This window comes from Galeopterus variegatus, unplaced genomic scaffold (assembly GCF_000696425.1).
Source record: "Galeopterus variegatus unplaced genomic scaffold, G_variegatus-3.0.2 Scaffold2047, whole genome shotgun sequence".
Classification (NCBI taxonomy): domain Eukaryota; kingdom Metazoa; phylum Chordata; class Mammalia; order Dermoptera; family Cynocephalidae; genus Galeopterus; species Galeopterus variegatus.
In genome coordinates, this window is record NW_007728158.1 from 232,676 (window position 1) to 260,107 (window position 27,432).

General features: G+C 46.4%; 1 protein-coding gene across 1 annotated transcript; it reads right to left on the reverse strand.

The window, feature by feature from the left end:
• Window positions 1-1,050: 1,050 nt before the first annotated feature.
• Window positions 1,051-11,195, reverse strand: LOC103596583 (probable inactive 1-aminocyclopropane-1-carboxylate synthase-like protein 2). Its single transcript, XM_008580245.1, has 14 exons — window positions 10,701-11,195; window positions 9,404-9,463; window positions 8,886-8,956; window positions 8,413-8,482; window positions 8,089-8,155; window positions 7,043-7,140; window positions 6,721-6,798; window positions 6,267-6,367; window positions 4,385-4,474; window positions 3,574-3,619; window positions 3,340-3,481; window positions 1,854-1,996; window positions 1,610-1,763; window positions 1,051-1,133 (listed from the first exon to the last, which is right to left on the reverse strand). The coding sequence occupies exons 1-14, from the start codon at window positions 11,193-11,195 to the stop codon at window positions 1,051-1,053; spliced, it is 1,698 nt and encodes a 565-aa protein (XP_008578467.1).
• Between the last annotated feature and the right edge of the window lie 16,237 nt (window positions 11,196-27,432).

The following is a 27,432-nucleotide window of genomic DNA, read 5'->3' on the forward strand; positions in this document are numbered from 1 at the left end:
TGGGTGTGATTTGAACAGAACAGAGATAGAAAAGGAAGACCCCAGGTGCTATGACTGAATGTCTGTGTCCAACAAAATTCATATGTCAAAATCCTAACCCCCAAAGTGGTGATATTAGGAGGTGAGGCCTTTGGGAGGCTGCACAAATTAGGTCGTGGATGCAGAAAGAGACCCCTCACCCCTTGAGTTTACATATGTAAGGTTACAGCAAGAACACAGGGCCCTTGCCAGACAACAGGGCCTTGATCTTGGACTTTCCAGCCTCCAGAACTGTGAGAAATTTTTGTTGTTTATAAACCACCCCAGGTCTTGTATTTTGTCATAGCAACCGAAACAGACTAAGACACCAAGCTTGTCACTAGAGATTTGTTTTTAAAACCTTTTGAAAAGGCAAAAGTGGAAAGAACTCTGGTATTTGGAAGAAGGAATACCTGCAATTACACCCCTGCCCTGTGCTTAACTACTCATGTGAAAGGTGAGCGTGATCTCGTAAGGATACTGTGGACCACCACATCTAGCACCAAGAAAGTGCCCCATCCATGAGGGATAACACTTCTTTCCTTCTTTTCTGGCCTAACTTGGTACTCTTCACGTACAACCTGCCTTAGAATTTAAAGATAGAAAGGACAGAAAATCATCTTGCTCTGAAAAGTGATAAGAATGTGAATGAGAAATCAAACAGGCCTGGAATTTAAGAGAATATGGAATTTATTAGATACAGAATAATAAAACCCCATGTAAAATATAGACCCGAAAAGCTCCCTTTATCCCCCTCCAGGTGCCTCTAGGCCTTCCCACCCCAACCCCAATAAAATCATTTTGCATACACAATGGCTAACAAAGGCTAAAAGGATGCAAAGCTTCCAAAGAGGGCAGATGCTCAGCTTAAGGAAATTGATGACCGGGGCAGATGAGACCATTCCTGGAGGAGCCTACTGTTTGCTTGGTCACAGCACCAGGTCAATACCCCAGTCTTCTGGACCAGAGGCTGATGTTAGGGGCTCCCTGAGCATGTAACTGGCTGGAGCCACTGGCTGGGAGGTGGACAGTCTACTCCTTCATTGCATCTTCCAGCTGCTTCCTTATCAAATACTGCTTCTGCTCCCCCAGTGTCTGAGAGAAGCGACACATGGCTAGATGGTCCAAATGGGGACAAAGAAATAAAGACTTAGTGGGTTTGCAGGCAGGCCGCAGGTCATGGTAGACTATCACAGGACCTCTCATTCAGGAATGCTGGACTTCAGCCCTCCTTTCTTTGGGGTGAATTTCCAAGTCTACTGTTACATCCCTGATGGTTCTTTTTGAACTTTGTCATATCAGCCTGCCAGTCACCTTGGTGCCTCATATCAAATCTCATACCCTGTGGCTTTTAGCCTTGGCCTCATCAAGATTTCTGCCTCTAGTGTCTCTTCTCTCAGTCTATTCTCCATATGGGAGGAGGGGGGAGGGTGGGGAAAGGGGTGTGAAAGAGGGAAGAGGTATGGGGGGAAGGAGGGGGGAAGGGGTATGGGGGGAAGGAGCGGGGAAGGAACATTCAGGTATTGGGTTATAGAGGAGTTGGTGGGGCATCATTAAAGGATGCCAGGATTGGGAGGTCAGCTCCACTCACCCACTCTTAGCCGGGTGGGCTTATCTGCAAAGACGAGACGGAACCAGCCAGGCTCCTTACACATGTAGGTTTTGCCACGGGATAACATCAGCTTGTTGTCCAGGAAGCGCTGATGGAGGAGCAGCTCTTCTTCAAACGTACATGGGAAGAGGTACTAGAGAGGACAGAAGGACAGAGCTGAGCCCAAGACCTATCTGGCAGGTCTGCCCAAGAACAGCTGTCATTCATCTTTCCCAGAGCTCACCTTTTTCAAGTTGATCCAGACATAGAGGCCAGAGCCACGATTGAGAAAGGGGATCTCCAATTCCTGCAGCTCCTTAGTGACATACTTGTGAGTTTCCCGGAGGCGGAAGTGGTTAGTGGGCAGGTACACTTTGTCAATCCATTCTGGATGGATGGAGGAAGAGAGCCATCACAGGTCTTGTGGCAGAGATCTGCCAGAGCGTTCCCTCCCAAGCATTCTCTACCTGGGCTTCATACAAGCTATTTCTAGCCAAGACTAACTCTATTATATTTGATTCAATGGTATCCACACCAACATACCCAGATCTCATCTATGGCTCTGGTGGAGACATTGGGCTTCTCAATGGTCCGGTGGGAATGTTCCCTCTGAGTTTAGACCCCTGAGGTAAAGAATCAGGGTATCCCCTAAAGGACATTCGTGCTGCCGTTGTCAACTGGGCAAGTAGCGGCTGCTCACAGCTCTTCTTACTGCTGGCCTTTGAGCCTCACACAGTGGACTCAGAACCTAGATATGCTTGGGGGATGCTCTTAGCCCAACTGCTCCCAGCACTGGCAGTACAATAGAACCACTACGGGTACTATTGCCCTAATGTTCAGGCTATATCCCTAGATCGTCTCAATTAGAATTTGGAGGGGATAGAGTCTACATGTCCACATTTAAGCTCCCCAGGTAATTCCTATGTGCACCCAAGGTTCAGAACCAGTGTTCAAAAGGCTGGGATCTGGTTCCTGCCAAATAGAGGGCTGGGCACCATGTAGGGGAGCATCCAGTCTACCCTGGATTTCTCCTATCTCCTTCCCTACCCAGAGGTGAAAACAAATTATTTTGTAAACCAGCTAATCCAATGCCATTAATATGTTTCATTATATCCCAGCTTTTAATTTAAACCTGCTAGCCTAACATCTGCATTATTACTGGGAATTGACAAAGGGGGGCTCTCATCTAAGTTTGGGCCATGGCTTCAAAGAGGTAAGTTCCCTCTGAGGCCAATATTCACTTAAGATCTAAGGGGGTGAATCTAGATGCCATAGATCTAACCACACCAACTCACCCAATGGGTAGCTCTCTTTTGGCCACCTTGGAAGATGAGATTAAGTTGTATTACAGGAGTTGGGGAGTTTCTCTATAATCTCTTCCAGAAGCAAGCAGGACATTGAGGATTGTAAATAGACATTCACATAAAGACTAATTCCTGAACTTCCACCTTCGGGTCTTATAGTACAATTGACTATTCCCTTTCCAGGCAGGGCACAAGCTATTAAATACACAGAAGTTAAAGCCCATACTATGTTTTCTATCTACCCCCTACTCTGCTATCTGAATTATATCCTGCCCTCTTCCAAACTTCACATCCTTCCACGGTTAAACCTGAGACAGTGAACAGGTTCTTAGTCACTGAGGGCATGTCAGAGGCCCAAGCATATCCAGGAGTTCCCAGTGGCCATGAGGTCCAGCCTACATGCTGGCCTGGGATGGAGCTCAATACCTCTGTCCTGGAGCAGTCGAAATAGCTTGAACTGGGTGATGCCAGAGGTGCTGTGCAGGTAGCCAAAGGCGCTTACAGCAGCTGCCACCTCCTTGTTGTTGGTGTACAGTGCACCAAAGCGGAAGCCAGAGATGCCGAAATCCTAGAGGAAAAGGGAGGGATCAACTGGTTTGCCTGCCTTCTGTTCCTGGCTCCAGTTCCTTCCCCACCCAAAGACAGGCAGCTGGAGCTCACCTTACTGGTACCCCAGATCACATGGGTCCTGTTGGGATCAGGCAAACTAGAGAAGAAATGAGGGTGGAGGTTGAAATCAAGGTTATGGAGAAACATTTGAAGGATGAACACTTGGGATCAATGACTAGAAAAGGGAAAGTGGACTTGAGGTCCTTCCTAGGACTTTGGGCCCTGAAGGCCCTGCTGTCAAGAAATGGTTATCCCAGTTAAGCCAGGAAGTCCATACGAGGTATCTCTGAAGAACTAGAGGGAGCAGCTCCCCAGTGCCCACTGAATGAAGTGCAGGCCCCTCAGCCTGACTGGCGGCTCTCCTGCAGGGGGTCCACAGCCACCTCCTTGGCAGTTGGCTCTTAGGTGTGGGCTACCCACTATTTGAGATGTGCTGGTCTATTTCTTACCACCCCACCTTTGGTGAAGCTGTTCCTCTTATCAGGTTTGCCTTTCTCTTGCTTCGATGACTAGAATCCTATCTCTAGGGCCTAATACTACCCTTAAGAAAGTTCTGCCCTGTTTCTACTCTTTCCTGTGCTGGACTTATCAAGAGGTTTCTACTGTGACCTTCTGTAGGGCTTTATCTCGACCTTTGACGGTACATTTTCTATCTTTCCCTCAAGTTACCTTGTATACAAAATGGCATTTGGATTAGAAGACACATGGGAGGAAAGATGATGCTTTGCTCATACTTCACACCCCTGTTGGTGTTTAACTCAGCTCCCAACATGTAGCCGATTAAGTTTATAGCCCATGAACTTACCCTGCAAAGCAGGAACCTCGTGGTTCTCATTCTCAACTCCAGCTGAGGACCACTCACCTTTCCATGCTCAGAACACTGTGGAACGTGACGGATTTATCAAACACAGACAGCATATAAATCTCGTCTATGATGGCATGTAGGTTATACCTGCAGGTTGGGTGAAAGAGGGAGAAGATCTAGCTCCTTTCTAATCTTAATTCACTGTCTTCCATATTCTTCTCTGGATCCGGATCAGATACTCCTACTGCCCCAACAGCTTGTCCATCCCTTCCAAGGGACATGGTAAGAAAGAACATGCTGGTATACCAGAAGGGACCCCTGGACCTTGCTTAAGGGTACTAAGAAGGAACAGAACCCAAAAGACACACACAAGAACATCTTATCTAATCCTTCAACAACCAAACAGAAACCAGTGAAGATTTGCCGGTCTTCAAATAACATATGATAATAACTTAAATGTTCATTACCCAGCACTATTGGCATTTTCACTAGGGAACTCCAAAGCCTTGAAAGTCTTTCTGATCTCAAGAATAAGACTTTTTAATAGTAAAATGCTAATGGGGGCAGGAAAGCAGACATTTTGGTAGAGGAAATTTTTTTGGCGGGGGGGTGGTTGGCTGGGACAGATTGAACCCTGGACCTTGATGTTATCCGCACCACACTCCAACCAACTGAGGAAGAGGGAATTGCCTGGTGTGTTCCAGATTACCCCCAGGAGATGGCTCAACTCTTTGCCCTACTCTTTCCAAGTGGACAGTCACATGATTGAAGATATAAGGGAGGCTGATCCCTATAACTGGAAGTGTCAGGCTTTGAACTACAAGTGCAGGAGTTGGCTACCTTATGAGGCTGCCCATATGATCCATATGCCCATGGGGAATGGTGACAACAAAAAAACCTAACAGACTGGCATCTGTGACCAATGATGCCCCATTTTCCTGCAGTCGGGAGTCTGGTATCCTGGAGAGTTTCATCGGGCACAGTCGAGAGCTCCCACTCAGGGTCTGAGTGAGTAGGAGCACCAAGTAGGCTAAGTGCCTATGTGCATCGTCTTGTTTATTCTCCCAAAAACCCTCTGAAATAGTACTGTCACCCCCATTTCACAGATGAAGAAACTGAGGCTATGAGATATAAAAGTAATTCTCTCAGTTAGCAGGTGCTAGAGCAGGGATTCAAACCCGGGTCTGTCGAATTCCAGCGCATGACCTCTAGCATTCTTCCTGTCCCCATGCCCCACCATTAATTGGTCTGGGTTAATCAGAGTTTGAATAAGTCTGTTTCTTCTTTTTTTTTTTTTTTTTTTTTTTTTTAAAAGATGACCGGTAAGGGGATCTTAACCCTCAACTTGGTGTTGTCAGCACCACGCTCAGCCCATGAGCGAACCGGCCATCACTATATGGGATCCGAACCTGGGGCCTTGGTGTTATTAGCACCGCACTCTCCCGAGTGAGCCACGGGCCGACCCTTGTTTCTTCTATAAGACAGAAGATTGGCTGTTTCAGGATTATAGAGGTAACTGATGTACACATGTTCTTAGAAATGGGACATGAAAGTTCTATAGCAACACATCTTCATCCCTTAAGGTCTGAGAGTCTGTCTTCCTTGGCACCTCAGGCCACGTAGTCTAGAAAATAGATACTGGGAGAAAGTGCTTATGCTATAATAAGTGGGAAAGCAATAGAACTACCTCACGGCTGTTATGTAAATGTCTATACATGGGCAAAGTCTAGAAAGGAAATGGCAAAAAAGGGGTCGAAATGGTGAGCATGTGGGCGCATTTTCCTTCAATTCCATTCAGGTAGTTGTATATAACTTTGCAAAGTATGTATGTAGTAAGAATATTTAGGCTAAATTATTTCTGGTTCTGACTTCCTGACTATGAATGACAGAAACCCTTTTTAGGGACTTCATCTAGTCTCAAGGGGTGGTACTCAAATACCTCTTGGCAAATTCCAGGTATTCCTTCAGTGAGTCTCGGGAGTAGACGTCACCCAGAGGATTCTGAGGATTGGTTAGCATGAGGCCTCTGACTCTTTTCCCCTAAGAAGAACCCAAAAGTAACTGAGTAAACCAAAATACTTTACATCTACCCCAAATCCAGCCAAAGATCTTTACAGGTCAGGATACCCAACATATGACACCTAGTCAAGGCCTAGGCGGGATCTTAACAAGCAACTACCATACTGTCCACAGAGGGGGAGCAGGAAAGAGCCCTGGGGACTGCCACAGGTGGGACTCGTGGCTCTTGTGGGGACATGCCCTTAGGATCACTCACTGTCTCTTCTGGCTAAAGAGCTCGCCAGGCCTTGGTGAGCAAGTGGTACCAGAGTCTCAGTACTTAACCCTTCTCAGAGCCAGCAGTGGCCACCCTGAAAATGTGGTCCCCTCTTTACCTGAAGTCTAGCTTCAAATAGAGCTTGCTCCAACTTGTCCACAGTGAGCTGGAAAGGATGGGTGTTCACATCAGTGATCTGGAAGAGAAACACTGCCTGAGAACTGCTTACCTGAAAAGCTAAGTCTTGATTCCTCAAACCCCCAACAATCCTTTGCATCATTCCCAGGGCTCCAATCCCATGTCTTCTTCACCCTGATTTGTCTATTCCTCCCTTACCATCACTCATAGGTGAAGAGAGAAAGGCCCTCTACACCTTCTAAGTGCTCCTAGAGCAGTCCATTGCCTACGTGGGCTGAGCAGGGAAGGAGCCACATTCTGACCTCACTCTCCAGGTGGACAGGAATCAGCTCAACTTTCGCATACAAGCGGGAGGTAAAGGTGAACCCGCCGTAGAAGGGAGTGGGGACCAGAAAGGCCTCTGGAAGCACAAGGAGACAAAGCTGTCACGGTCTCTCAGTCATTACCTGTCAGATCCCCCAGACTAGCAAAGCTACAGACAGAAGAGTTCGATTTGGCAATCCCTCTACTGGGGGAGTAAGTTCTTGGGCTCAGGCTGTATACAGTTATCTAGTCTTATAGACATCATTTGAGAGATACTCTAGTTTCCTTTTAGGAATATACTAGAGAAGGAGAAGAGGGAAGAATATTGCTGTGAATGGCTCAGAATCCAGGGCACAAATAGAGCTAGACTTGCCTAACAGACTGGTCATTAGGAAAGGTTTGTCAGCTCCAGGTTAAACACTAGAGGCCAAGGTCCATGCAACAAGGCAGGCTCTGGTTACTTGGACCTGATGATCTCATATGTTCATTTGTTCCTATCCATGGCCTCACTGATGAGCTACCAAGGACCCACTTCTTTGAGTGGAAAAATCCATCTTGGCCACCTCCTTCAGTGCAACCAGAGCTCATTAATATCTGGGATTCTTGCTTGCGCATTGTTAAAAGGGAGATTGAATAGAGACCTTAGTCTTATTTGGTCGAGGACTAATTGCCTTTTTTTTTTTTTTTTTTTTGAGGAAGTAGGATGTATATAGTCTAAGCCAGTTACCAAGGCTCTCTGTATTTTGATTAAGCCCAAAAGCTCAGCTATCCCAGCTATTAATATAATGGATTGGCTCCCATTGTTATCATTCCTGGGGCATACCTCCTTGAATACTGTCACATATTTCTCTTCCATATTAAATAGGAGATCCAAATCCCCTGCTCCCATAGAAATAGGAAGATGTCTTACTCAGTGTAGGAGAGGTCCCAGTACTTTGAAAAAGCCTTGAATCAAGATGTTCTTCTTGCCAAAGCCCAGTACCTATGTATTCCTGCCCATGTGCCAGTATGTCACTAAGAAGGAAAGCAAAGTGCATTGACTTACCACCTGGGTCACACAGTACCATGGCCAGTGCAGAGAAGACAGAGCAGCAGCCATTTAGAACAACCACCTGAATACAATGCACAAAAGGTAGAAGTCAACCACAAATACCCATGTCAAAAGGTGTAGCCATGCTGTCCCCCTTCCCCACCCCCCACCAGGAGGGACAGACACCAGGAGCCTCCTCAGCTGGGACCCATTGCCCTTAGTTCTGCCCAGGCCCTGAGGGTCTCCACTGGTTCTCCCTGTACTCCCTAGGTAATGCAGAGGGTCTCCCAAGAATACAGCTCTCACCAGGGTTGCAGCAAGGCTGGGAAACTGACTCACGTTTTCTGGATCAAGGCAGGCAGGTGTCTTGCAGTAGTAGGTCAGGAACCGGGCCACTTCTTCCCGCAAGCTGTGGATAGACCCAGAGAGATCTTGTGGCCCACAGGCCCAGGCACCCTTTCTCATTCAGGGTCTAGATTTCAGTCTTTTTCAAAGAGCAGAGTGCCCAGCCTAAAAGATTTTTGCTACCCAGTCCAGCCTTTTATAGGGCTACCAACTGAGGCTAGCAACTCCCTGGGTCACACAGACAATAGTGAAAGCTAGGACAAAAACTTAGGCCTTTTGAATTATAGGACAGTGCTATTCCTGTGATACCAGGCTGCCTCCTGATGAGGTTTTGCTCTAGGCATTTCTAGAAATTACTACCCAAGGAAATAGGGAGGCAGCCGGCCAAGAATTTGGTGCCTGAATCTTCCCCTGGAAGAGGGCAAGTGCCTGTGGACCAAGAGGCCCTAGTTCTGGAGGTCACTTACAACAGATGCCCCCTCCAATCTGTGTACTGCAGCAGGTTTTTCTCAATGCAGTTCATGTCACTCTGAAGCAACTGTTGACAAATAGAGCATGAAGACAGGCAGACCAGGAAATCCCAGGAGACCTCATCCTACTCCTGGTTAGTACATGAGTGTTTAACTTGCACATATATGGCCTCCCAGAATGGGAACGGGTATCCTTGCTACATACATCATAATCAATGGAGGCTCCATCTTCTTGTCATAGATTACACAAATAGATATCTTACCAGGAAGTGTTTGACAATTTCCCCAACCCAGGGACTACCTTGGCAGCCTACCCACTATATGCCTAACCAGAGAACACCTATGGACACAGTCAGCAAGGCCAGGAGGTTAGATGTGCTCCTCTAGAAGCTATTTCTCCACTCCCTTTCTCAAACTCCTATGTCCCATTCTTATATCTGCCACATGCTGAGGAACATTCTAGGGGACCAGGCCTTGAAGGGGTGGGTTCCAGCACAGCCTGGAACATGACTTACCCTTGTAGTGATCAGATCAGTGCAGAGCTTATTCTCACTGGTGCCAAGGTTAATTAAGCCCTGGAGATAGGAGGCAACTGAATCAGTCCTTTTGCCCCACCCTATATGGACCCCTTTAAACACACCATTAAGTACTCATCCTGGATTAGTTCACATGGAGATCTCCCTGCTCCATGAGGCAATTCAATCCACGTATGACAATTTTAAGTGTTAGAAACCTTTCCATGAACCCAAAATCTTACAGCTTTCAAACAGAGACACAGTTACATCACGTTCCCCCCACCAGTCATGGAGTTCCTATGTGCTGGACACTAGACTAAGTGATTTATGTGAGTTGCCTTAACTCCCCAGAAAAAGGTTCTGTGTGATCCCTGATTTAAACAGAGTAAAGTTCAGAAAAGTTGAATAACCTACCAGCCAGTGGCTTTGGGTGATGGGCAGAACCCCACCTGCCTGACCCCAGGGCCTGGACCCTTAACCACCACAGGCCCCGCCTGGTCCTCATCTGTTCTTTCTTCTTACCTGTGAGGGCTCTCCAAGTTCCTGGAGGACACACACTCCCTCAAAGTCCAATAGACACACCCAACTCAGTCCCCAGAGAAGCAGATGACTACTGGCCACACACCACTTAGATGGGAACAGAAGGAAAGGTGTGGCTAGTGGTGTCCTCAGCCCTCTGGCTGGAGAGCTGCTGTGCACCCGCTTTGCTGGAAGCCTTTTGCCAGCTCCCTGTCACCCTTAGGGTAGCACCCTAATGCCTCCTGTCCACCTGTCTGCTCCTCATATCACAGCCCTCCTCTTCTCTACCCTCGCCACATGGGCCTCCTCTCCCAATCTCACCAAGTCTTTCCCACCTTAAAGCTCTCACACGTACTGTTCCTCCTTCCTAAGGGACCACGACCACCACTTGGCTGGCTGACTCAGCCTCTGAGATGCCTTCCCTGACCACCCTTTAGTGCTCTTGGAAACGTCATTAATGTCTCTTCCCCAATGGCTGACTACATTCATCACTATGCCAAGTTCCAAAGGGCAGGCTCACTCGCCACTGTGACCAGTGACTGATCCTAGTGGTGAAGAGCTGGAATTTAGGGAAAGCTTGGGGTGGGGGAAACCCGTACCCCAGTTCTCCAACTTTCTGGGACACATCACCTTATTGCTGTGACTATTCCCTTACCTGTGAGAAAACATCATGGTCCATTTCAAAGGGCATTGAAGAGCGAGAAAGCATAGAGTACTCGACACAGGAGTTTTTAACTACAAGTGATTGGAATCCTTGAAGATATCCCATTCTTCCCACGGAGTTCTTGTCCTTGTATTTGTCTCTTTGGTAGGCCTTGTAGTCCTGGAAGCTCGAGTGGTATAATACAGAAATGTCAACCCCACGATTGGACAGGTCACAGCCATTAAATGCAGCTTCAAAATCACTCAGTTGGGGAACTGGTTGGTCAAGCTGTCTAGATGATTGGGTCCTCTGCCCACCTCTGACATCACCCCTAGAGTCAAGGGAGGGAAGTGGCATTTGGATCCCCAGGCCACCTGTGACCCCACACTGTAAGAGGTTGACCATTTGGCACATTTTGCGGCCCAGGAGGGCTTCCTGCTCATAGATAGCCTGAGCGTGACTCTGTTCTTCCAGCACCGGGCTCTGCTGTGTCTGTGCAAAGTAATCCTTCAAGGTCTCCTGCAAATGCAGCATCATCTCCAACAGCTGGGTGTAGATGCTCTGGTCTCCTAGGACCTGGCTCCTTATCAAGCCAGAGGGCATGGGGAACGTGTCCAAATGATGGCTCATACTCTGGGTATTTGTATTGGCTGAAGCAGGCTGGCTGGAACCTAAAGAGAGAGAGAGAGAGACCATGCACTGGAGTAAAGGAGACTTTCCTGAACCTCAGGTTGGGGACAGACCTAATCTTAGTCCAGTCACTGGCTTCTCCCACCTCTATGCCTTGATTATAGGCCCAAATTGGCTCAGGAAGAGTTACCTACTCATTCAAGGACAATGCCTAAGTGGCCTCAAGGCCAGACATGAGAGCACTCTACTTAAATGGTATTAGAATATACTCTGAGGAAGAGCCTTAGGGCTCCCTTTGAGAAGAGGGGGAACTGAGTGGGTAGGTACTGGTTCCCCACCCTGGGCTTCAACAAGTTTGGTTCTTGCTTTATCGGGTTCTAAATAAGAAAGTGCCACCACCACTGAGTAAACCATTCTGCTAGAACAGGGCTCAGTAAACTACTGCCCAAGGGCCAAATCCAGCCTACCACCTGTTTTTGTAGATAAAGTTTTATTGGAACATGGTCATGTTCATTTATTTATGTATTGATTATGGCCACTGTATTAGTCTGTTTTTGTTTTGCTATAACAGGATACCTGAGACTGGGTGATTTATAAAGGAAAATGACATTTATTGCTTACAGTTTGAGGCTGGGACGTCCAAAGTCCATCCAGTAATAGTGACAATGACCCAGAGGTCTCACACTGTAAGGTGGTGGAAGTAGAGAGAGCAGAGAGAGAAAGACAAACCCTCCTCTTCTTTTAAAGCCCTCAGAACCACACCCTTGACCACCATTTTTAATCCATTCACTTCTGCAGGGTCCTACAATCTAATCATCCCTTCAAGGCTCCACCTTTAAATTACCATAATAGGATTTCCCACCCTTAGTCACAGTGGGGACTAAGTTCCTAATACATAAAATTTGGGGGACACAATTGAAGCATCAGTGAGTTTTTGGGAGACATAATTCAATCCACTATAGCTACTTTTGCCCTAAAATGGCAGAGCTGAATAGTTGTGATAGAGACCATATGGTTCACAATGCCTAAAATATTGACTGTCTGTCCCTTTACAGAAAAGGTTTACCGACCCCTGTTCTAGAACATCAGCCCTTCTTTTTGCCTATTTTTCCCCAACTTAGCCATACCAGATACTCAGAGCCTGATGCTCAAATATCTTAGTCCCTCCATCCTCCTACCTCACATGGCTTCCTGTAAATGCCTTCAATCTACTTGCTGTGACAGCTGCCCTAGGTTTCCATCACTAGTAACCCTGGGCTAGGCATGTGGTTCACAGATTTTGAGGTCCATCAGAATCACCTGGAGGGCTTGTTAAGACAAATGGCAAAGCCTCGCCCCTGGACTTTGATTCCGTGTGTCTTGAGTAAGAACCAAGAATCTTAATTTCTAGCAAGTTTCTGGAACTATACTTGGAGAACTGACTATTCAGATCAACCTTCCTTCTGAAAACAAGCCAAAATACCAGATGAGATCCAGAAAGCCTCACAGAATCAACAAAACAAATCAGATGGTAAGAACCCAGGAGGTAAGAGAACGTGAAACCAACAGCTGTCTCTAATTCTTCAAGACAATCCTCATATCCCCAGATACTAAGATCCCTTCTTCTAAAAATCTAGCCTTATGTGCCCTTCCAAATGCTACAATTCCTAGTTCTCTTCTACTAAGTAACATGCACCTACATGTAAAACCTTGCTGCTTCTTTAACAGGTTTAGAACACCAGCACTTCAAAGCACCAGACACTCTGCCCAACCTCTCCAAACCAGGTTCAGTTTGCTTGAGATGTTCCCATAACAACCTATGTGGCTCCTTAATGACATTTAATATTGTAACTTGTTCAGAATCTTCACAGGTCACCCTTCATCATTATATCCCTAGCACAGTGCCTGACATGTAGGTCACTAACACAGTTAATGAGGAGAAGAGGGACAACCATGAAGACATTGCCAAGTCAATGAACAGATGGATGAGGACTTGGCCATGAAAGATGGAGCAATGACCAAATGAAGCCACGGGACCAAGATGTCCTGAGTCTTGATTTTGGATGCCAAACTTTCAGTGATACAAAGAACTTTACTCACCAGTATTAGGAATATACTGTTTTTTTTGTTTTTTTTTTTTTTTTTTTTTTTTTAAATTTGTTTTACTGGCTGGTACAGGGATCAAACCTGGACCTTGGTGTTTCTTTACTTGTTTTTGAATACCAGGTTCAGCATAGTTTCCAGGACTCTGTATTTTTAATAATATGTGGGTAATTATTGCTATCTGATAAATGTGAAAAACACTGAGGTAGGTGATCTTTAGGTCTCTGAACTGCTCAGACAAACCTCACCTTCAGCAGCTTCTGACGGACTCTCAAGGTTTTCTTTTTCTCATGTCTTATGTCCGGCCCATCAGCAAATCATCTCAGCTCTACCTTCAAAACAGTTCAGGATCCAATCCCTTCTCACTATTTCTACTGCTATCCCCCTACTCAAGACACCCTCTTTTTTCTTTTCTTTTCTTTTTTTTTTTAAAGATGACCGGTAAGGGGATCCTAACCCTTGACTTGGTGTTGTCAGCACCACGCTCACCCAGTGAGCTAACCGGCCATCCCTATATGGGATCCGAACCCGTGGCCTTGGTGTTATCAGCACCGCACTCTCCCGAGTGAGCCATGGGCCGGCCCTAGGAATATACTGTTAAAGAAACTGAACAAATATGATCACCTATGTCTGGACTAACCCTTTATCACACAAAAGCTTTGATCTGGTCTAACCTTCCTCTCTTAGAAGTAACAGGTGCTTTATAATGGGATTCTCCACTCTGGAGGTAGGTAGCTCACATGTCCTCCAAGATACTTGGATATCCTAGAGAGGTAGCTCAAGGACCAGGTGGGAATTCCTTTGGTTTTGCCTATCAGAAGGTGGTAGCCATCATCCCTGTTGGTCCAGAAGAGCGCTGGTGGGAAGAGCCAAGATAGGGGTAGTAACATCCCTCCATGGGCAAGAAGCTATCACCAGAGGGCTTCTGCCCTCTCCCAGGACTAGGTTCACATATTGAGTGTCTTTGTCCTGTGTCGCTTAATAACAAAAATCAAAGATGTGACAGCTCTTTGGTTAGCTCTGTAGCATCATCCAGACCAGACCATGGGCCTCTAATTTAAAGTTATTCCAGTTCAAGCTGAGTGAGAGGCTCTCTTGGACTTCTTACCCTGGAAGTCCATGCTGTCACCAAGGTCCCACTAGTCTGTCTCCTCTACGCAACCCTCATCCAGGGACTCCAGGCACACAGGAAACAGGGATCAGGATAGAGTGGGGAAGCTGGAGGGCAGTGTTGCCCACTAGGCCACTGGAGGAGGGCAGCTGTTTAAAGCAGTTAGAATGAGAACATCTCCAGTCAGATTTATGGAGCAGAACATGGAGGCCAAGGCAGGGAAGTGAAAGAAATGTGTTTTCCTGGTAAAATGTGGTTTCTGCTAAGGAAGTTAGTGTGCAGCAAGGCCAGGAGGAAACCTGGGAGCTGGACCTCTGCCGAGACTTGCCTTTTCCCTAGGAAAAGTCTATCATAAATGTTCCACAAAGGCAACAACATCCCTCAAACTCAGCCCTAGGTTGTCCGGCACTGGAGTATACCAGCCCTGTCAAGTCTTCTTGACCATACCCTCGGTTCCAGTATTCCTAAGCCTCCCACCATCTACCTCCCAATCCACACTCAGGGGCCTTCCATAGCAGCTGGAACAGTGTCTCAGAATCAGCCCCGCTGGTACCCCAGCCCTCTGACAAGAGCTGAGGAACAGATCTTAAATAGTAGAAGCAGGGAAAGGGAAGTGAACACGGGAAGTGAAGTAAGACTGGGCTAGCCACCTCTTCACTTGTGATGCCAGAACACGGGTACCATGTATGCCAGGACACTTTTAATGTCATTTTTTCTAGTGTCCTACAGCCCTGACAGCTCTTCATTGCCCTCCAGCCTTCCTTCTCCTTGCCATACACCAGCTTCCCCTGGTGTCTCCATACTGTAACCTAATTCAGATTCCTTATTTTTGATTGGTGAGTATGTTAGGGATTGTAGAACCTTCTTTATGTGCATCTAGGGGGAAGTGAGGTGTTTGGGGACATAGGTCCCTAAATACAGGTTGCAATATTGAAAGCTCAGGTAGAGGGCGGGCCAGTTAGCCCACTTGATTAGAGCACAGTGTTATAACACCAAGGTCAAGGGTTCTGACCCCCATACTGACCAGCTGCAAAAAAAAAAAAAAAAAAAAAAAAAAAAACCAGAAAGCTCGGGCAGAAGTAACCCTGAGAGGTGGCCTAGGTTCTCTGTAGTTGCTGCTCACCAATTTTAGGATGTTAGAATTACCTCCCCTGTTTGGGCATAAGTTTCTCCATACGTAAGATAAGAAGATATTCATCTCATTTACATGCGGTAAAACTGAAGCTTAACGAAGACAAGTAACTTCTAGAGTCCCACAGCAGAGCAGGATTTAAAACCCAAGACCTCCTATATTAGCCCTGGAAGAAGACTGAACTAGCAGAAATCCAGTCCTTGCATGGACTACAGTCTGGCTTCATGTCACGTAATGCCCAGAAAGTCTCAAGTTCTGAAATTGGATTAAAATCATCCTGTATTGTTAGTGACTCAAAGTCCCTGGCAGAAGCTATAAAATACTCCGGAGTCTGTAACCATAGACTTTGTGTTTTCAAAGAATCATTTGCAAATATATTATTGCATGCAGAAAATTGAGGCACATGAATAAACAGCATGGGCTAAAGCCAACACAGACAACAGAAAGGCCAAGTGAACTCCAGCTACTGAGATGGAAGTGATTGTAAAGTAATTGCTTTTCTGTTGAAGGATGTAAAACTCAAGTTTGAAAGCTGACAGAAAATTAGAAGTTAGTCAAATCACAGATTTGAAAGAAAATGAGATTCTAGAGGTTAAAATACAAATGGCCAAAAATTAAAAATCTCAACAGAAGTATTTAGCAGGAGATTAGATACAGGTAAAGAGAAAATTAGTGATTTGAAAGAAGAAGCTGAAGAAACTTTCTAGAATGAGGCATGGATATACAAGAGTAAGTTGAGACAGAATATGAGATGATCTAACACACATATACATATTCATTTGGAGTCTCAAAAGTAGAGAATAATGGGGTGGAAACGACTTGAATAAGATGTATCATTAGCACTAGTTAATCAGACACCAAAGCATGGATTCAAGAAGCCCAAATGCAAAGTAGGAAAGAAACATACACTTAGGTTTTTGTTTGTTTTTTGGCAGCCGGCTGTTATGGGAATCTGAACCCGTGACCTTGGTGTTATAAAGCTGTGCTCTGACCAGCTGAGCTAACCAGCGAGCCCTATGTTATGGTGAAGCGACAAAAAGCAAGACAAAGATAACACCTCAAAAGCAGTCCAGGAGGGCTGGCCCGTGGCTCACTCAGGAGAGTGCGGTGCAGATAACACAAAGGCCACGGGTTCGGATCCCATATAGGGACGGCCGGTTCGCTCACGTGGGAGAGCGTGGTACTGACAACACCAAGTCAAGGGTTAAGATCCCCTTACCGGTCATCTTTTTTTTTTTAAAAAAAAAAAAGCAGTCCAGGAAAAAAGTTACCTTTAAAGGAATAATAGACCAAAAGCTGACTTTGGTAACAGTGGAAATCTGAAGACAGCAAAATGTTATTTTTAATGCACTGAAAGAAAATAACTCCCAACCTTCAATCTTGTGACCATCACAGGATCAGTATTTCAATAGGCAGTACCAAGTTCTCCCCCTAGAGAACTAGATTTGCTGCAGAAGACTAATTATTGGAACAAGTAGGTTTGACTTTAAAAACAGCCTAACTGAGTGAAAGAAACCACAGTACAAACTGTACAGTTCTGCTTATAGAACAAGCAAAAGTTGGGCCAGCCCAGTGGCGCACTGCTACAGTGTGCCGCTTGGGAGCACGGCGGCGCTCCCGCCGAGGGTTTGGATCCCACATACAGACCGGTTCCCGCTCACTGGCTGAGCGAGGTGCGGCCGCAACACCAAGGGTTGCGATCCCGTTGCCGGTCCCGGTCCGGTATGGGCGCGACACTGAGGGTTGCGATCCGTTGCCGGACACGAAAAAAGACAAAAAGGAAAGAAAAAAAGAACAAGCAAAAGTAATCAGCAGTGATAGAAAGTATGGGCGCGACACTGAGGGTTGCGATCCGTTGCCGGACACGAAAAAAGACAAAAAGGAAAGAAAAAAAGAACAAGCAAAAGTAATCAGCAGTGATAGAAAGTATGGGCGCGACACTGAGGGTTGCGATCCGTTGCCGGACACGAAAAAAGACAAAAAGGAAAGAAAAAAAGAACAAGCAAAAGTAATCAGCAGTGATAGAAACCACAACAGTGGTTGTGTGGGGCAAGGTGGGGGTACTGACTGCAGTGGGGCTCAGGGAACATTCTAGGGAGAGGAATGTGATCTATATTTTGATGGGGTGACAGTTACATGGCTATAGCCATTTGTCAAAGGTGAAACTGTACATTTATGAATTTCATTATGTTTAAGTAGCTATAGTTGCATTTTTCAAAACCTAATTTAAGGTTCTGCTAGAATATAAATAGATAAACCAGTTTGTTTCCAATGCTAGCTCTTTCTTCAAGTGGAAAGACCAGTATGGGGGCAGGCCCCAAGTTTGCAGAAGGATAGTTGCATAGTTATTTTATAGTAGAAAAACATGAAGAGCCAATTCCTAAAAAAGGCCACAAGCTGATCTCTTCAAGAAAGATAAGAGAAAGCACATACGGAGAGAGAAGATGGACTAAAGACTATTTTGAACCATTCTACAGATACTCTTAGGTCCAGATAAAATGGACAATTTAATAAAAACAAAATGATTTATTACTCATAATCCAAGAAATAAATTCTAAACAAATCAGTATCCATGGAAGTTGTCAGAGACCTAACTCCTTAAACAAATAGTTGGCCCAGACAGTCTCACAAAGGAATCCTACACGAAGGGAAAGATTTGTATTATCTTTTAATTCTATTTTTTCCACAAACTTTTTGAAGTACTCTTATATATTTAAAGGAGTATATTATTCTAGTGCTATTTAAACTGTCTTAGAGAACAAGGGGAAAAACTCATTATATAGACAGTGATAACAGGATTCAATAAAGTTTATATGAAGAACTGTGAGTGAATCTCACCTATGATTAGATTATCAATAACTTCAAAGATAAATAGCAATTAGGAAACAAAATTCAACAGCATCATAAAATACCCTGACGATCAAGTGGCATTGTACTGAGAATGCAAGGATAGTTCAATACTATGATTTATAATAACCTAGATGTCCATCAACAGATGAATAGATAAGGAAAATGTTATAGCTACACACGATGGAATACTATTCAGCCATAAAAAAGAATGGAATTCTGCCATTCTCAGCAACATGGATGGATGAGCCTGGAGAAAATTACTTTAAGTGAAATAAGCCAGGCACAGAAGAAGTACCACGTGTCCTCACTCATAAGTGAGAGCTAGAAAAGAAAGAAACAACAACCACAATAACACATTGAGCTTTCAGAAGGAGAGAACAGAATCGTGGTTACTAAAGGTGGGAGGGGGAAAGGCAGTCAGGGATAAACTGAGTAGTGGGCACAAAGAATAATCAGTTTTGTAGTGGATATGCTAATAATCCTAATTTGATCATCACATATTGTACACAAATACTGATAGTAAACTCTGTACCCTGCAAACATGTATAATCAATTACGTTTCAATAAAAAATAATTTAAAATAAGAACTAAAAACTTTTTACTAATAGAACTTAGGGGGATAAAAAAATCATTTGATTTTATCTATAAATGCTAAAAAGATATTTCACAAAATTAGACACCCATTCTTGATTTAGATAATAAGATGAATACCTCTTTAACATGATAAAAGATCTCTCAGCCAAAAATCAGCCTCCTAGTCAATTGGGAAATAATGGAGAGATTCTCATAAGCAAGATAAGGCCTGCGCATCGTCATTGCTAAGTATCTAATATTGTACCAGATATCTCAGCCAAGAATATTAGACAAGGGAAAAAAAAAATCAGAGTCAAAAATAGGGATTGAAGTCAGAAGTTCAGATCCCCGTACCAGCCAACTGTCTCCCACACCCCCCAAAAATAGGGATTTTGAATTATCGCTATGAACAAATTACTACCATATGCCTAGAGAACACAGAAGAATTAATGGAAGATCTACAAGAGCACTTAGTATAGTTCTAGAATAGAGGCCCACCTCATGTTTTTATAAAGTTTCACTGGAATACACTACACCTATGTTGCACATACATGCAGGCCAGACTTTTGTAGTAAATGCTAGACCAGCATTTTCAACCTGGGTCACTTAGCTGATCCGCACACAGCTTCATTTTCATTTAATCCTAACAACTGCTGTGAGTTAAGAATTATCCCCAACTTTCAGATGAGACAATAAAGGGCATAACTTGTTACAGTCTATTGAATTTAACAAGGTCCGCAGATATATCCTGAATGAGTATGAACTGTGTCAACTCTTGTGAGGGACACGGAACTCTCCGTGCCACATTATCAAGGACAGCTTACTAACACTGGTTGAGCACTGCCTCAAGCCAGACTCTGGTCTAGGTTCTTCATATACTTCATCTGACTGAATCCTCAAAACCACCCTATTAGGACAGTACCACCATCAGCCTCACTTCACAGATCAGAAAACAGTGTAAAGCTATGCGACTACGCCAACTGCGGGGTTAGGCAGTTCATAAATAATGAAACGTTTTGGCTTTAGTTTAGTTACACTAAGTTTTCCATTTGCATTGTCCAGGCTAGGGCCTACAGACTCTACAAACCCATTGTACAGACCCCTAACGGGACAGGCTGGGTCACTAGACCCCTCACATGCAGGTCTACGCTCTAGGTAATTGAGAAAGGTCCCAAGAGCCATTGGCGAATGACACTAACTCAGTCCTCAGCAGCGGCAGCAGCAGTGGCCTCTTGGGGCATCCCAGGGGCACAGGCAGCAATGGCTTACAGCAGCAGTAGCAGCCTCCCCATGACCCCCCCAGGAGCATCCTGGGGGTGAGGAGCTCCGTGGATCAGAGCCACTCATCCTTTATGTTTAAGTCCACAACCCAGGACACCTGGGTACACACGCACAATTACATTAGACAGTAACCAAGGAACACCTGGGCGCATGCATATTTACATCAAATGCTTGGCAAGATTCAGAACAGCTGAGGGGCCCTGACCATTTTCCTATATTTTCCCAACACAGAGGCTCAATGGAATGAAATGAATCACACAAGATGGCACAAGTAGGACCTGGACAAGGGAGATTTAAACCCTAGTCAGCTAACCCCTGACCCCACTGCCCTTTTAACCATCCATCCTTAAGACCTCTTCACGGAAGGGTCATACCCTTGAAGGTTGGCATTCACTTTTGGAGATCCATGAGCCTCCTAAGTCCATGGGTGGCCCCACCCCACTGGGGGTCCCAGGAGCCCCAGGCAACGTTTGCTCCACAGCCCTACTCTCATTCCACATCTGCAGCTCATGTTGCCCCGCTACCCTGCACCTACCACCGGTTCTCTTTCCACTCATCTCTTCTCCAGCCAAAAATCCTTATGCTCGTAGAAACTACCGACTGCCAGGGCTCTGAGACCTGCTCCACCGTCCTTCCCTCTCACTAAGCTTGCTTACCGCTTTGGCCTCACACTCTGCTTTTAAGCATCAGGTAGTTTCTGGGGTAATAATAACATCCACCTTTTCCCTTCCAGAGGGACCTCCCAGGAGCTCCCAATTAGCTAAAATGGCCTTCCTTGCAGCATTACAGAGAAGTAGCTTGCTAACGTCAACCCAGGGAGGGCAATGTGTTGGAGCCATGGTTTTCAAACTTTGGAGGGTATTGGTGTCACCTGGAGAGCTAATGAAGTGCTAGGACTTGGGTACGTTATCAAGTTCAACAGGTGATTCTAACACTTATCAACTACTGAGAACTACTGGAACAAGGGAATCCCATTTAAATTACAAATGAGCTACTAATTTTTCCCTGTTTCTGGGGATGCCATGATGTGAGAGCAGACTGAAGTGAGTTCACCCAGGACAGGTAGGACAACTTGACGGGAAGCACAGAGGGATACCCAGGAGGGCTGGCGCCTGGTCCCCCCAGGCCTACCTGCTTGCGTGGCCCTGGAAAGCCTTCCTAGCTTTTCTGGTTTTCAGCTTCCCCTTGTTTAAGAAGGAGGTAATGACACCCACCTCACAGAGGGTGATGGGAAGACCAAACGGGAGGGAATAAGCTCAAGCGGTAGGTTGTTGTAGGCTCATACATTTTGCCCCAGGCAGCTCCTGTTCTGCTTTCCCAGAGGGCCAACAAACAGAAGCAAGGCCAAAAGCAGCCTTTGGTCCCGGAATACCCTGCCTTGTGACTGTTCTCAGACTTTATTTATTTTAACGGGTGCTGTTTAAAATACAAGCTCACTCAGAATGTGGCTGAAAACAGCAAGGCCAATGGTTCAAATCATATCGGCCAGCTGCCAAAAAAAAAAATTCTGTTACTAATAATAAAATTAAGTACAAATGCCTGAGCTCCACTAAGGGATTCAGACTGAGTAGGTCTATAATTGGGCCCAGGAATATGCATTTGGAAAGAAAGATGGCAGGAGATTCTAGACCATTCAGAGGAACACACTTAAGGGAGCATTATCTGTGGGCAGGCACTTTACCCCAGAGGGTAGGACCTCACGTATCCCCCTCCCTGGCCTGCACTGACAGACCATCTCTTGCGTCATTTTTTGTTCATTACTTACTTGTTAAAAAAACAAAACTAAAAACAATTCATGGGTGCCTATTAGATACCAAACACTGTGTTAGACTCTTGGACTATCAAAATTTTAAAAAGGTCTCTGACTTCAAGGAGCCCCAGAATAAACTTTTCAGTGGAAAAATCAAATCACATCTTTCCTCTGCTCAAGATCCTGCTGTGATTTCCACTCCCACCTTACAGGGGGGTTATGGACTCAAATACTGTCGGGCTGGGTCAAAGACCCTTCACATCCATCCTGTGCAGGTCGCAAGCTAGGTAGCTGGAAAAAGATTCTGGGAGCCGTTGGCAAGGTTGACATGCTTTATTCGGATGTGAGCTCAGCCCCCCAGTGGATCAGAGACTTGTCTTTTTATACTAGATTCAGATAACCAAGTAACACATGGGCACACATGCGCAGTTATACCACTCTTACATAACGTATTTACAACAGACATGCTGAGTCATGCTCGGCCCGGTATGAGGTGAGGGAGCCTGACCATTCTGTCTCCGTTTCCCTCATAAATCCCTTCAGGGACACAATGGGAACAAATGTGCAAAGCTGGTTTAAGGCAAAGGGGAAGCTTGGAGAGGACCCTGGCTAACTGCAGCCTGCATATTCCTCCTATATGGAATCAAATTTTTAAAAATAAAGTCCTGCCAAACAAAATGGTTTCACCAGTTGATTTCAGCCCTGCAGCCATCATTTGCAACCTCTGAATCTGTACTCTTTAACATAGTATGCAAGACCTTTAGAATAACAAATCACAAGGGCCGGCCCGCGGCTCACTTGGGAGAGTGTGGTGCTGATAACTCCAAGGCCATGGGTTCGGATCCCTACATAGTGATGGCCGGTTCACTCACTGGCTGAGTGTGGTGCTCACAACACCAAGTCAAGGGTTGAGATCCCCTTACCGGTCATCTTTAAAATAAATAAATAAATAACAAATCACTGCCTACCTCCCTAGTCTCGGTCCTTGCACACCTCTGCCTCTCACCCCAAACCACTGACCCTCCTGGGACTCTCCCAGCATAGCATGCTGTCTCGTTCCTCCAGGCCTCTGCACGGAGGTCCCCTCTTCTCAAAAGCCCTGTCAGAGTCTTACTCACTGCATGGACTACTGCTTACCTTTCAAGTCTAAACTTGCTCATCACCTCCTTCAGGGAGCCACCCTCTTCCTCCTCAGGCACATTAAAAAACCCATGCCCTATGTCCCTGTGCACTTTGTTCATGGCCACAGTGTAGAACACACTAGGCAGGCAGTGCTTCAGGGCCTTGGCTGTAGCTTCGACCCACCGCTCTCTCCCCAGATACCTACTTGGCTCACTGTCTCACCTCCTTCAAGTCTTTGCTCAGATCTCACTTCTCCCAGAGGCCTACTATGACCACCCACTTCGTTCTACAACCTGCTTCTCACCCTCCCCACACTGCAGTTCCCCCTCACTCATCCCAACTCTCATTTGCTATGGTACTATTCTCCCCCAAACCCACTACATAATTCACTCGCTGATTACAAGCATTCTTTATTTTCAGTCCCCCTCTCTAAACCATAAACTCCATGAAGGCGGGGGTCTTCAATTGTTTTGTTTACTGATATTCTTATGATGCAAAGAAGTGCCTGGTCCATAGAGAGCTCAGTGATGTTTCTGAATGAATGAATAACACCATCATGCAAATATCAAAGGCCTGGGTCCCTCTCTGGTCTAGGCATCTCTGGCCTGTGCCTATCATAGTTCCAAGGCACGAGGTGGTTCTTGCTTAATGTTTGTGGATACTCATTTGTCACTACTCAATGAGTGGCTGTGAATGAAGGAATCAATCACTTGTGGGCACCTGGTGAATGTTGACAGCGGAATAAAGATTTGCCCGGAGGAAAATCTGAAAATCGTTTTCCACAAGTTTCCACAGTTTTCACAACTTGGTGAAGCTGGGAGCCTCTCTCCTGTGGGCACCTCTTCCAACCATAGCAGCTGTGACATTGATTTGCCAAGAGGGGTCGCTAAACCCTTATTTTCTTCTCTGTTGCACAAAACTCAGGGAAACCAACTCTGCAGACAGAAGCAGCAGGCAGAGGAATAAAGGGAAGGTGGGGTGATGGCCAGGTGACCCTTCCAGCTGGAGCAGCCTGTGCCCCATTGCGTGATGTGTGACTGCAGAAGGCTGGAGAGTCAACAGAGACACTTGTGTAGAGTGCAGGACTCCAATGTGCCGGGCACCACTCAAGGAGCTGGCAACTACAACCCGTTCTGACTCCCTGAAACCCCGGTGGCTCTTAAGATGTCTTAGGATCTCAAGGCTCAGGGAGGGTGGGTACCTTGGCCAACTAGAAACATCAGTGATAGGATTAGAATCCATATTTAGAAAACACTGTTTTTCCCACCCCTCCTGCGTTTGTTGGCATCTCTGCTCCAAAAGCAAACAAGAGTCCAAGTCCAATGTCTGGCATGGCCTAATTTAGAAGGCTCTCAGGTTCAAAGGTGGGGGGAAGGTGCAGGTAGGCAGTGGGAGGTGGGGAAAGGAGGAGAATTTCTCCTCCAGGGACACTGATCAGCTGCCCTCAGCTCCCACCATCGCCCCAGATTGTGTAACCTTCGCTGCCTTGATTTCAGTCGCCTGGGCTTTAAGTAGCCATTGGCCTCACACAAATTCACTTCAAGAGAGGAGCCTGGCAGATGCAGAGGTGAGGGCCTCTGGGAAGAGATGGGTTTCCTGAGCTATGTCAGAGAAAGACAGCAATGAAACCGAGGCCCAGAGAGAGGTAGAAGGACCTACCTGAGAGGACTTGGCCTGTTGACACTGTGGCCAGAGCCTGGGAGTCTGTCATGATGGGGCTTTCTTGGTTGACATGGGCCCAGAATCTCACATAACAGGCCTCCCAACAATTCAGTGAGGAAAGTATCCTTGGCTCCATTTTACAGATGGCAGAACTGAGGCCCAGCGAGGTTCCTCAGCCTCGTCCAAGTTCCTGCTACTTGCTTCAGGCTGACTGCAGGCTTGTGTGAACCCAGGCCCAGCATGTTCTCTTCCCAGATTCCTGGGCCACGGTGACAGTACCCCAATAATCCTATTTGGTCTGGCCTGGTCTCTAGGTTATATGAGGTGACCCAAGAGGGGAGCCCGAGGAAGAGGAATGCCAGAATGTCAGGGTCCTCGCAGGGCTAAGGGCCATTTACCGAGTTGGTTGCTACCTGGTTGCCCGCTGGGGAAAATTCTTCCTCAAACACTCTGCCCTTTAGGTCCTGTTCGTCAAAGGGCGCCAAAGGTGGCTTCTTCTGCAGAAAACCTCCCTGACTCCTCCAGCTCCCTCTGAGCCCCAGCTCTTCTTCATGGTTCTGGGCAGCTGCTTTCCTGGGTGTTTTCTGGCCTCAGCACTCAGACCCAGAGTGTAAGGACCTTGAAGAGAGAGACTAATCCTTAATTTTGCTTGTCCCTCCCTTTAGCTTATGGGAGCTGAGTATGTCATAGGTGCCAGAGGGATGATAAGGACCACAGTTTTCATCAGATGCCCCTAAAGATCGAGAAGCATATTCCAAGGCCAACAAAATGGCTCTGCCACCAAAAGCACAATGACAGCCCCAGGCCCGACATGTCCAGTGCCCCCCTCTCCCGCCGTCCTTCCTTCCCACCACCCCACCCCTCCCGCCATGCCTTTTTTCCTGGGCTCCTCCGTTTCCTTCCTTTGCCTAGATTTATTCTGACGGCAGCATCTCGCTTTCTTCTAGCACTTAGTATGCTGCCAGCATTCAATACCTCTTCAAATATGAATAAGCCATTTTCCTTGCCAGAGCCGCGGCGCGGCTAAGTCCGTCTTTTCTGGGCTCCTTCTGTTTGCTTTCCCGCAAGGTCTTCCTGCCTGAGCTGTCAAAGAGGAGTTTGTTCCAGCTGCCCATCTCTCCCCTGCCCGGAATTTGGTATACTGCTCGGGGCACAAAGAACAGGACTTTGTGTCATTTTCCATTGACACTATCTACTCTTGTCACCCGCATTTCAAAGCCAAGGGGCCCCCTCGAGAACCCTGGTGTTGGGAGTGAGACCAAGTGACCTCAGCCCTGGGTGTGCTGGGGGTGAGGAGACAGGCGACCGCATCAGTGGGCACTCAGTGGCACTGAACTCCTCTGCTCATTGTCTGTGTCTGTTTGCCAGGATCCCCTGACATGTTTCTTTCTCTGTATGGGGTATGGTGTGATGTGTTGTGGTCTGATATGGAGTTGTTGTCAAGGGTCTGGGGTTCAAGCCACAAGTTCAAGTCCCAGCTCAGCCACTTACAAACTGTGTGGCCATGGGTGAGTTACTGAGCATCGCCGGGCCTCAGTTTCTCATCAGTGAAGGGGACTCGGGAGGAGGCGTTGTGAGGATTACGTGAACAATGAATATAAATTTGAGCCTCCTCCTTCCAAATTTTGTCCTGCCTCCTACCAAACGCATTCCTCCACCTGATCATTTAAACTTTCATTCTTTCAATTTTCTTCTGTCAAGCCCTACTCAACTGTGTGCTCGCCAGTCTCCTGTGACTGAAGCCCTTACAAGGAATATTCCAGAGGGAACTCTCGCTGACCCTCTCACTGTCACTGGGGAGCCTCGAGCTCTGGGGAGAAGCATCCACCCACTTCTCCCTTGGGGGAGCATCCAGGAGATGACGAGTTGAGAGTTTCCATGGGACTTTTTCTCCCAGTCACACCACATTCGTGAGTTCCTTCCCACTGGGACACTTCTTGGCAAGAGGCCTTCTCCTTGTCCCCTGAGAGGCCTACTCTGAACTTTTGGGCTTCTGTTGACCTGACTCTTCCCCCAAACCCAGACTCTGTGCAGTTGGTCTCCACCACTAACCTTCATCTTAGAAATTCTTGGTCAGGGACAAGGCCCATGTATTCCCCCTCAAATCCCCCCTCTCCAGCCTACTCTACGTTCTCCTCAGAGACAGAGAGCTCCTTTAATGCCTAGAGCCTTTCAGAGAAAAATGTCATCGTGCCCCAGTTGCTGTTTATTGGGCACATTTATCAAGGCACACCAGACACTGTGTGGAGCACTTAGTAATATTATCATTTCATCCCTCCACACAGTGGGGCAGCCTGTCACATTGGCAACCCGCAACAAATAATGCTTTCTGGTATTCATGCCCTTGCACATCGCCTCTGGGCTTGGCCGGGTGACTTGTTTTCGTCAGTGGGATATTAGCAAGCATGATGCAAGCAGAGCTTGATAAGGGCAATGGGGTTGTCCTCTTGGAATGTTTGCCCTTAGAAGCCAGCTGTCACACTGTAAAGAAGCTCAGACTAGACTATGGAGTGATGAGAGGTCACATGGAGAGAGGCCCTAGAGGATGAGAGGCATCGTATACATTCCAGCCTGAGCAGAGAACCCATCTGACTATAGCCACGTGGGTGGCAATGCCATGTGAAGCAGAAGAACCACCCAACTGAGTCCTGCTAGCCCTCCAAATTGTGAGAAA

What these genes read in the sequence shown, in the direction of transcription:
- LOC103596583 (XM_008580245.1), bottom strand. Translation starts at nt 11,195, where the DNA reads ATGAGCCATCATTTGGACACGTTCCCCATGCCCTCTGGCTTGATAAGG. An exon ending in GGTACTGTGTGACCCAGGTG is followed by an intron (nt 7,141 to 8,088) that starts GTAAGTCAATGC and finishes TTGTGCTTCCAG; the next exon opens with AGGCCTTTCTGGTCCCCACT. An exon ending in TGATCTGGGGTACCAGTAAG is followed by an intron (nt 3,482 to 3,573) that starts GTGAGCTCCAGC and finishes CTTTTCCTCTAG; the next exon opens with GATTTCGGCATCTCTGGCTT.